General features: G+C 44.2%; 1 protein-coding gene across 1 annotated transcript in view; it reads right to left on the reverse strand.

Annotated features, from left to right (window-relative positions):
* LAMA5 (laminin subunit alpha 5) overlaps positions 1 to 10,794 on the reverse strand; it is a 145,956-nt gene extending 135,162 nt beyond the window's left edge. Inside the window, exons 1-2 of the mRNA XM_056547604.1 lie at positions 10,449 to 10,794; positions 6,717 to 6,869 (exon numbers count right to left, since the gene is read on the reverse strand). Of these exons, the coding sequence (XP_056403579.1) occupies positions 6,717 to 6,869; positions 10,449 to 10,715 (420 nt within the window). The 5' untranslated portion in view covers positions 10,716 to 10,794. The remainder of the gene's footprint in view (positions 1 to 6,716; positions 6,870 to 10,448) is intronic.
* Positions 10,795 to 11,790: the final 996 nt, after the last annotated feature.

An 11,790-nucleotide genomic window follows, 5' to 3' on the forward strand; every position in this document is an offset into this window, starting at 1 on the left:
CCTCAAGTCTGCCAAATGGGCACCAACTATGGTCAATGGGGGAGATTTATCAAAACCTGTGCAGAGGAAGAGTGGTGCAGTTGCCCATAGCAACCAATCAGATTGCTTCTTTCATTTTCCACAGGCCTCTAAAGAGGCCTGTGGAAAATGAAAGATGCGATCTGATTGGTTGCTATGGGCAACTGCACCACTCTTCCTTTGCACAGGTTTTGATAAATCTCCCCCAATGTGTATAGAACATACTAAACAAGACATGTGGTGCATTTTAATTTGGTGAACATACTCCTACTGTATAAGACAGATATTGGAAATCAGCCAGCCGACCTAGTAGTAGGGGTAGTTGATGGGTAGGTAGTTAGGTAATATCAAAGTAAAATGTCTAATTTAGGGAATGGTCATCTACAGTACCCAAGACAGCCCTAAAGCATTGAAGCAGATGGATGTTTAATGTAAATTCTGAATGTCATGGGGGTAATAAGATGCAACAAAGAAACACCCTGTCTCCTAAGTGATGAGGGGCAAGCACCTGTGTCGGAATACCCATTCGACAAAAGGATGGGCAGCATGGAGCCATCTCCATGACCGGGACACATCCTGAGATTTTGGAACAAAAGGATAAAGTCTCACATGATAAAGCGTGAACTTCCTGGTGGATGATTCTATTTTTGTTCCTCCTTCCTTGGCCTGAGTAACTTCCACAAACAGGGGAACCAAAGAAAGGTTATATAACTCAAGATTTAATCAGCCCCCCTTCCCCACACCCCAAGACTCCTCCTGTGTTTCGTACGGCCCAAGACTTTTCCATAGTGCTAAATCGGGCCCTTTGTCTTCTTAGGAGCATCTTGGCCGCTAATTAGGGACAAAGGAAATAGAAAAATCTGATGAGATGTTAAGAGGGACCGTTTCACCCAATCTTCACATTCCCTGTCGATGAAGTGGCAAAATGCAACATTCCCATCATCCCCTGGATTACTGTTACTGTAGTGCATCACAAAAAAACAGCATGGATAAATAGCTTGATAATGTTACTACCACACAAGATGATGTTAAGATCCATCCATGATGACTTTTTATTATAGTCCCATATTTCAAGCACATCTTATGGCATTCTCGAGCAATGAAAAATGGTGTCAACAGTGAATGAAACTAAGGCGGGGAAGGTAAAAGATGTATGCCCACTATTCATGTGATAAAAGTGTGATCAACTATGGTTTAGCCATTGGGACCCCCACTGATGACAAGAAGGGACAAAATAATCACAAGATTTACATATCCTGACCCAATTGCCGGTACAGGCGGAGGCTGGCGGAGGAAAGGGGCTAAGGTGTAAATGTCAATGAAGAAGATTGGCAGGTAAAGGGTTAAACCAAGAACAACACTGTCAAGAAATGTCAGGAGAACTTATTGGAAGAAATAAGTGTGTAAGCTCTCCGGATGTACGGGAGACTGCACAGGTACAGACTGATCCCAGGATAACTGGAATTCCATACATATCCGCAGGACAGGAAACAAAGACATTCCTTATCCTCATCTACCTGACACTGTAAAGGACGTGGGGGGAGACACTCAGATTTACTACTATCCTTATCATCTTATCTGACAAGATTTCATATAAGACTTTCTCTGTGTATCACTCAACCTAAAGTCTATGGTAGCTGCATTTGAATGAATTAGAGCAATTGTTCACTGTTGGCAGCCATTTTCCGTTACAGTGTACTTCAACAGGATGACCCCACAATCACTACATTCGAGGGGGTCTCTTATAATGATGCCACACTATAAGCTGCTCCCAGGTATAGGTTAACTGGCTCTTTAAAGGGTTACTCCACCCCTAGACATCTTTTCCCCTATCCAGCGGCGGGACCCCTGCGATCTCCCTGCTGCACCTGGCATATGTTTAGAGCGTCGGGTGTAGCGCCGGAGGCTCGTGATGTCACGGCCACACCCTTCTTGTGATGCCATGGCCATGCCCCCTCAATGCAAGTTTATGGGAGGGGGCGTGATGGCCGCCACACCCCCTCCCAGAGACTTGCATCGAGGGGGCGTTGCCGTGATGTCACAAGTGGGGAGTGACGTCACAAGCCTCCGACCCGTCATCTGGCACGGAGCAAAGGGGCGGAGTACCCCTTTAAGGCTGGTTTCACATCACGTTTTTACATCTTTTTTTCATTCAAGATGAGAAAACTGGATGTAACAGGACGCCTATCCAGTAGCCATCGGCTTCTACTTGACGAAAAAGACTGTGGCCCACATTTATCACTGTAGGTGTAAGTGAAGCATTTTTTTACACCATTTTTTTGTGTGTGCTGGTAATTTGTAGGAGCGCCAAATGTATTAAACGTTCACAGAGCATTTGATACATTTTGTGCAGGTCACATTTTCTGAAATTTCTCTCTTCACATACACCAAAAAGCTACGCCAGGTCTAGTTTTAGACACTTTTCAGTGGCTTTGCGCCTTTTTTGCGCCTTTTTACAAAAAGGCGCAGTTCATAAATTTCAGTCCACGGCATACGCTAAATTGAAAAGCGTGTACTGCTACTCCAAAACATCTGGAATGACTAAAATATTCTACCACCAAAAGGCGCAAAATAACACACACTGCGCCAAAATAGCGCCTTTTGTACGGAGAAAAAAAGGTGTAAACTCGTTGATAAATGTCGGCCTGTATCTGCTGGACCCAGTTCATAACAGGACCGAAAGATGGAACCTGTATCATTTTGTGTCCTATGGTATCCTGGTAAATTTGTCACCCCAAAAAAACAAAACAAAAAAACACAGGATGTTTTAACAGGACACAAGCGCGTGAAACAGGCCTAAGAGACTTTTCACATTAGCTAATAGTTTATCGCTCAGGTCCCTTCAGCATTCTTTTACAAGTGGATTAGAGATTACTCGCCGTTTACAGCACGATTTAGTAGTTATCCAACTGAGCACAGAGTTCACACAAGGAAGGAAAAGATGGCAAATGTTCAGTGCAGGTTCTATGATGAGAATGCTTAACAATTCTATAACCATTCTAATATATGGCATTTCAACTTCCGACCATTGTCAAGATCTCTGCTTGGAGTCAGTGAATGATGACATTTATTGATATCAACTAGAGGTATAAACCCACCCTATGTCCATTAAACATGTGTCAGCAAGGTAAATTTTTAAGGCTCTATTCACATCATGTTTCATTGTCAACATACCGTATATACTCGAGTATAAGCCGAGTTTTTCAGCACGATTTTTCGTGCTGAAAACACCCCCCTCGGCTTATACTCGAGTGAACTCTCCGCCTGTCAATCCCTTCTCAGTGGTCTTCAACCTTCGGACCTCCAGATGTTGCAAAACTACAACTCCCAGCATGTAGTTTTGCAACAACGGTGCCTTGATGACGACGCACAGGGACGTTGCGCATGAACGTCCCTGTGCGTCATCGTCAAGGCAACATCACTAGTCCGGGGACGGGCCCGAAGAAGAGGCCAGCCCCCCCCCCCCCCCCCCCGGTGAAGATGGACAGCCCGGAACGACTATCCCTCCCCACCGGATGGTCCCTGCAGCATAGATGGCCTGGACCAGCTCACCCTTCCTTCCCACCGAGGGGGGTGAGTAGAAAACTAAAGGGGGGGGGCGTCTGGATGATGACGAAGGCCGCAGTGGTCTTCAACCTGCGGACCTCCAGATGTTTCAAAACTACAACTCCCAGCATGCCCGGACAGCCGATGGCTGTCCGGGCATGCTGGGAGTTGTAATTTTGCAACATCTGGAGGTCCGCAGGTTGAAGACCACTGGTGACAGGCGGTGATGATGACGGGGGTGATGATGACAGGCGGTGATGATGAAGGGGGCGGGATGACAGGCGGTGATGATGACGGGGGTGATGATGACAGGCGGTAATGATGAAGGGGGCGGGATGACAGGCGGTGATGATGAAGGGGGGATGATGACAGGCGGTGATGATGAAGGGGGGGTGATGACAGGGTGATGATGACGGGGGTGTTAATGACGGGGGTCTGGATGATGACAGTGGGGGATGATGACATGGGGGGGATAATGTATTTCCCACCCTAGGCTTATAGTCGAATCAATAACTTTTCCTGGGTTTTTGAGGTGAAATTAGGGGCCTTGGGTCGGCTTATACTCGAATATATACGGTACATCAAGATACCTTCAAAATGGTATTCTAACATATATGTTGCGGCCAGTTTTACAAACAAAGGTTTTGTTTGTAGGCCACATAAGTGTAGTAGACTAGCCAATAAAAATGTATGGTATAGATGGAAAAACCTTTCTGATGGTATCTCATGGTACAAAAGTGATGATGCCGCTAAATATTGTTGGGATGGCTGGGAGGTATATAGGCCTCATTTATCAACTGTGGGACACAAAACCAGGCTGTGTTGCCCATAGCAACCAATTACAGCGCAGCTTTCATTTTTTCAGAGCAGATTAAGAGATAAAAGCCGAGCTCTCATTGGTTGCCATGGGTGACTGGGCTTGGTTTAACTCACAAGGCCTTAGACTATTACCACCAGTTAAAAAAAATGTTTACGTTTTTAAATCAACTGGTGCCAGAAAGTTAGCCAGATTTGTAAATGACTCCCATTAAAAAATATTAATCCTTCCAGTAGTTATCAGCTGCTGTATACTACACATGAAGTTCTTTTCTTAATTTATTTTCTGTCTGACCACAGTGCTCTCTGCTGACACCTCTGTCCATGTTAGGAACTGTCCAGAGTAGGAGCAAATCCCCATAGCAAACCTATCCTGCCCTGGACAGTTCCTGACATGGACAGAGGTGTCATCAGAGAGCACTGTGATCAGACTGGAAAGGAAATTCAAAAAGAAAGGAACTTCCTATGGAGCATACAGCAGCTGATAAGTCCTGGAAGGATTAAGATTTTTTAAAAGAAGTTATTTACAAATCTGTTTAACTTTCTGGCACCAGTAAATTAAAAAAAATAATAATTGTTTTCCCCTTTTAAGTATTACACAAAGGAATCTACTATTGACATGGTACAGAACCTATCCTGCCCCCCAGCCAACCATCTTTAAAGCAACTACTGTCCCAGCCTTTAAAGCGGATATAGGCCTCATAGAGGCGACTAAGGTCCTATACAGATACAAAAATAGTGGCGGAGCAGCACACGAGGTATACGGAGATGTAGGAGGGTGCAAGCAGACAAAAGTCCGGTCCCAGGCACTGTAGACAAAAACCAAAAGGATTCTGCAGCACTCCCTAGTAGTGAAAAAAAGATGAGTATTTTATTCCATCAGAACAGTGCAACGTTTCGGTCACCAATTGCGGCCATTTTCAAGCATACAAATGTGGTATAGTGCCAGGTATAAATGGAGTGACCAATTAAGATGCAATTAATAATTAATAATTGTATCTTAATTGGTCACTCCATTTATACCTGGCACTATACCACATTTGTATGCTTGAAAATGGCCGCAATTGGCGACCGAAACGTTGCACTGTTCTAATGCCCTATACACCTATTCCGGTATATGAAAGTCATAGAGGGGTTTCCGTTCAAGCTTATAGAGCGCATACATAAAAATGTGTATCATATAAAATGCTCATTGGAACTTGTCTATATATTAAGAAATCTAACATGTGTATATATTAAGAAAATCCAGAACTAGTATATGAATGGCCTCAGTAAATACCCTCCCCAGTAGCGGGGGGGCAGAAAATAAATTTGCTAGTCTATAGGTTACAATGAAAGAATCGCTTCACCTACTTTCATAAATTTGGCAAAAGCGAGTCTTAACCCCGGCCAATCAATTTGCCAACACATCCTAATAACTGGTGAGTCTGCGCCTGGTACTACTCCTGTATAAGCATGTCAGGACACTACAGCCTGCTCTATCTGCACAATGACACTGTCCTGAGATATGTGATGGGGGATGGGACCCGAGCACACAATAAAACACAATTAAATGCTCCGTCCCCCTCCTCCAGCCCAGGCAGACGAGAGCAGTCCTCTACATTGGGGGCAATGGATGGGAAAAAGAAAGATTCCAGAAAGACCACCAACAAGTGCACGTCAACCTCTCCAGTCATAGTTCACAGGGGATTGAATAATGTGTTAGAGCTTTATGGGGTAAACAATTCACAAAAATGCAGAGACAAATAGTCAGATGTTTGCGTAGTGGTTAGCAGCAGAACGTTGGAAAACTACAACTCCTAACATGCATGTACAGACTGTGCCATTCTGGCTGTAGCAAGACTAAAAAATCTAGGATGCCCTGATAATCTTAGAACATGCTAGAAGTTTTGTAACAACTAGAGGACCACAAGATACAAACTAGGCTAAGCCTGGGTTCACACCACGTTTTCAGCCATACAGGACCGCATATGGCTGGGGGGAGCTAAAACCGGGTGCTCCTGTATCCCTGTCGTATGCCGCCCGTATGTAATTCATTTCAAACGTTGACTAATTTTTGCCCCGTATGCTGTTTTCCCACCGGACCTAAAACTGTAGTGGACCATGGTTTTAGGTCCGGTTAAAAACCGCATACGTTGCAAAAATGAGCCGACCGGAGTCAGCGTTTCACTCTGGCTCATTGAAATGCAGTCCCGTATGGCTGAAAACGTGGTGTGAACCCAGGCTAACAGAACATGCTGAAAGTCAAACCATCAGACCCCCATTGTAAACCATCCATGCCATGAAAAGCAGAATACGTATACATGTGTATTACTCTCTAAAGTCACTATACAGACCTGACCCAGATCCAAGGTGACATTGACTTCATTGTACTCCAGTCCCCGGGATAAGGGGGGACTCTGCCACCATCGCTCAGTCCCATCAATGGCGTTGGTGACGGGGTGAGACTTATCTCCGCTGCTGCCTAGGCAGATGTCACAGTATTGGCCCTGAGAACATAATAATGAGAGACATAAGATGACCACAATAAGGCTTGACCTTTATTAGGGACACTGATCAGCGGCTTCCAAGGACGACATTATAATCTGTGACAGTCCCACAGTTCTTGGCAATGCAATGAGTTTATTTACCCACATCGGAGGAAGCTAAACAGAAAACACCCTTAAGATTTACCTGTTTCTTAGAAAGCTAGGTGACCACCAATATGGCAGCCATTACAACCCCCTCAAGGGCTGTCATCCAGCTTTCCAGACCCATGTATGGCTTATCAAACTGCGTTTCGTCCACATCTGTTTATAACTGTGAGAAAGTTATAATGAAAATCCCAATGGTAGTAAGCTGCCTTTCCAAATTCATCAATATCAGGGGCAAGAGGGAGCATCGACAGATGTGCCATTCCGGAGTATGGAAAGCTGAATGAGAGTGACCACGGTAATTGTAATGGCTTCTACTGCTATACTTGTTGTCACCCAGCTTTCCCTGAAACAGATACAACTAAATAAAAGCTGATTGACATGACCATAGAGGATGTCACAAAGACTTTAACTGGTCAATGTTTTATTTAAAGGGCCACACTCTAAATATTTAAGGATTAAGGCCCCACTTTACATAATGGACTAATAGATGCTATGCCTATAGGCTTTGTACAGCTCGCACAGCAGGATCTGGCTGGCTCATTGTGGCACAGTCCTTCTTGCTGTGTCACGTAACTAGGTGGCATCTCAAGGTGGGGAGGTCATTTCACAGTTCAAAGATGCCGCCAGCCTTTCAGATAAGGAAAGATCTAAGGCCTTTCATAGGATGGTGACACACATAGCCTGGGCCCGGGCAGGACAGGGGCGTCACTAACCATAATGGCCACATTCTTACCTGTAAACGGAGAGGCTGGAATTCCAATAATGGAGGATGAAAAGATCAATCCAATTGGAAGTAGGGGGGGAGGGGGGATACTTATTTTCTTATAGCCACCAGGCAAGAAAATCACTGAGAGCAATCGGGCCATAGGAACACTTTCACCTCTCACTTCTACATGATCAGAAATAATCCTCTAACATGAAAAAGCATGACCAGAAGGACACGGTCCCACGTAACCTAAATGCAGCGTATTTTCCTAGCAAAATCAGCTGCAGAAAATATGCAGCAAAATATGCTGCGTCTACGCTATAAAAAAAGCATACAAATTTCCCAAACCGTCAAACATCCACGTAACTTTAGCTTTATATTCGTGTTATATCATATATATATATATATATATATATATATATATATAAATTTAAATTATTATTATACCCCCATTCAAATAATTTCTACCCAAAAAAATATATCACCTTTAAATGATGCCGCCTTAAAAAAAAAAGTGATAGTGCCATTAAATAATGCCACTAGAGATGAGCGAACTTACAGTAAATTCGATTCGTCACAAACTTCTCGGCTCGTCAGTTGATGTCTTATCCTGCATAAATTAGTTCAGCTTATTAGGCGCTCCCGTGGGCTGGAAAAGGTGGATACAGTCCTAGGAGACTCTTTCCTAGGACTGTATCCACCTTTTCCAGCCCACCGGAGCACCGGAAAGCTGAACTAATTTATGCAGGAAAAGTCATCAACTGCCGAGCTGAGAAGTTCGTGACGAATCAAATTTACTGTAAGTTCGCTCATCTCTAAATGCCACCTTAAATACAGTGTTTTCAGGGTTCCATCAAATAAAGGTGATCTCATTTTAAAGAAGTATCAGATAGATGTGTTATTATTAAGATAGAATTTTAAAAAACATTTTAAGGTGGCATTGTATAAAAGTGATATAAATAATGTGGCATCATGTAATAAAGATTTTTTAAGGTAGATTTTTTTTTAAGGGTGATATCATTTTGGGGTGGCAAAATATTAAAATGACATCATTTTGAAGGTGATCTTTTAAGGCGGCAGTTGGTAGTAACTTTTAAAGGGGTACTCCGGTGGAAATTATTTTCTTTTCAGAACACAGTGCTCTCTTGCTGACATTACTGGTGCCAGAAAGTTAAACAGATTTGTAAATGACTTCCATTAAAACATCTTAATCCTTCAAGTACTTATTAGCTGCTTAATACTACTGAGGAAATTCTTTTCTTTGTGGAACACTGCTGACATCTCTGTCCATTTTAAGAACTGTCCAGAGTAGGAGAAAATCCCCATAGCAAACATATGCTGCTCTGGACAGTTCCTAAAATAGACAGAGATGTCAGCAGAGAGCACTGTGCTCGTGATGTCATCAGAGACCTCTGTGTTCCAAAAAGAAAAGAATTTCCTCTGTAGTATTCAGCAGCTAATAAGTACTGGAAGGATTAAGATTTTTTTTTAATAGAAGTAATTTACAAATCTGTTTAACTTTCTGGCACCAGTAATGTCAGCAGAGAGCACTGTGTTCTGAAAAGAAAATAATTTCCTCTGTAGTATTCAGCAGCTGATAAGTACTGGAAGGATTAAGATTTTTTTTTAATAGAAGTAATTTACAAATCTGTTTAACTTTCTGGCACCAGTAATGTCAGCAGAGAGCACTGTGTTCTGAAAAGAAAATAATTTCCTCTGTAGTATTCAGCAGCTGATAAGTACTGGAAGGATTAAGATTTTTTTTAATAGAAGTAATTTACAAATCTGTTTAACTTTCTGGCACCAGTAATGTCAGCAGAGAGCACTGTGTTCTGAAAAGAAAATAATTTCCTCTGTAGTATTCAGCAGCTGATAAGTACTGGAAGGATTAAGATTTTTTATTAGGAGTAATTTACAAATCTGTTTAACTTTCTGGCACCAGTAATGTCAGCAGAGAGCACTGTGTTCTGAAAAGAAAATAATTTCCTCTGTAGTATTCAGCAGCTGATAAGTACTGGAAGGATTAAGATTTTTTATTAGGAGTAATTTACAAATCTGTTTAACTTTCTGGCACCAGTAATGTCAGCAGAGAGAACTGTGTTCTGAAAAGAAAATAATTTCCTCTGTAGTATTCAGCAGCTGATAAGTACTGGAAGGATTAAGATTTTTTTTAATAGAAGTAATTTACAAATCTGTTTAACTTTTTGGCACCAGTTGATTAATAAAAAATAAAAACCTATGATTTAAGGTGGAATCATAGTTTTTCTCCTCCAAGCAGAAGACTTTCCAGTAGGGCAGTGTTTCCCAACCAGGGTGCCTCCAGCTGTTGCAAAACTACAACTCCCAGCATGCCCGGACAGCCAAAGGCTGTCCGGGCGTGCTGGGAGTTGTAGATTTGCAACAGCTGGAGGCACCCTGGTTGGAAAACACTGCAGTAGGGACACAACTTCCAGTGCTCGGATCCTACATTGTTGCAGCCCTGGGATTCCCAACCCTCCCGCAGCTTATTGAATTGTTTTGGCCCGGTTGCTAAGCAAGTAATAAAAGAGTTAATGTCCCCGACTATAGAAAGTGTCCCGGGAGGAGGGGGGGCACTGGCTTCACATTGGCATCACATGTGCCCAGCACTGCTCTTATCTGCGGCTATGGTGGAAGTGACTAATACAAAGTAACAAATAGGTAAGGAAATGTGTTAACCCCGTGAGTGCCGGAGAAGGTTGCAGTACCTGGATGGTTTGGCTGGGATCCCCAGACACAGGTCCCCCCACCAGCTTGCAGTAGAGATCCTCCAGCGGTCTGCCTCCTTCTCCCTCCCCGCAGGTGGCAGTGGCGGAGATCTTGGTGCCCTCTGCCAGGTTGAAGTATGGTGGGTGCAGGCTGTAGCCATTGACTCCGTTAGCGGGCAGCTCCTGGGCACAGCTCGTCCTCCAGAGCAGGCAGCAGGACAGCAGCAGTAGGTGCGGCGGGCAGGGGTGTCTCCTGGGCACTGCCATCTCCCGGGACTGTGGGGGTAAGAGGCCGGTGCAGTGTGAGCTCCCGATCTCCCCCTAGCTCCAAACTAACACAACTGAGGATGATGCTGATGATGCTGCTGGGCTAGAGGTTGTCACAGGAGCAGGGGGGCGGGGGCAGCACTCAGACCTGCCCTGGAGAGAGGGACTGCCTGCACTGGGGTACACACCCAAACACTGGTAAGGGGGCAAGAATGGGCATCCCAGGAGAGATCAGGGGCAGACCTCTGCTGGGGGAAAAAAAAAATAGAAAAAACACTTTACTGATCACTATTAGTCACTAGTACAGAGCAGTTAGGAGGAGATGTTGGCAGTTGTAGTTCATCAGAGCAGGGGGCACCTACTATAACTGTAACCTGTGTTCCCCTATCTGTGGCTCTCCAGCTGTTGCAAAACAACAACTCCCAATAACACAATCCTGCAGCTGGCAGGTGCATCCCCAGTGTTCATCACATTGTGTTCCTCCAGTTGTTGCAAAACTACTACTCCCATCATGCCCATCATAAGGGTATGTTCACACTGCGGAATACCCGCGGAATTCCGTGTGCGGAATTCCGCGAGTAAAATTCCGCACAGTGAACGTTAGCATCTGTGTGAATGGGTCTTCCGCGAGACAATTCCGCCGCTGAAATTTTTCCGCGCAAAGAAAGAACATGTTCATTGTTTGTGTGGAAGTCCGCAGGCACTGCATAGCCATCAATGGCGACACTACAGAACTGTAGCTGAATCTCCACTCGCGGAATTCAGCGAACGGAGATTCAGCCTGGCAGCGGCGGTAGGCCGCTGCCAGGCTGAATCTCCGTTCGCTGAATTCCGCGAGCGGAGATTCAGCTACAGTTCTGCAGTGTGAACATACCCTAACACAGGCCTGTAATCGCAGATTAATCAAAACTGGCTTTTCGCATCTGTAAATGTATCCCATATCCATAGGATAACTATGTAATTGTGGGGTTGGGACCTTTGGGGCCCCTACTATCTTGAGAATGGGGACCAGAGTCTTACGTTATGGAGTGGAGGGTGGAGCGAACAGGTCCCTATTCACAGACACGGATCCACA

This window comes from Hyla sarda, chromosome 12 (assembly GCF_029499605.1).
Source record: "Hyla sarda isolate aHylSar1 chromosome 12, aHylSar1.hap1, whole genome shotgun sequence".
Lineage (NCBI taxonomy): Eukaryota > Metazoa > Chordata > Amphibia > Anura > Hylidae > Hyla > Hyla sarda.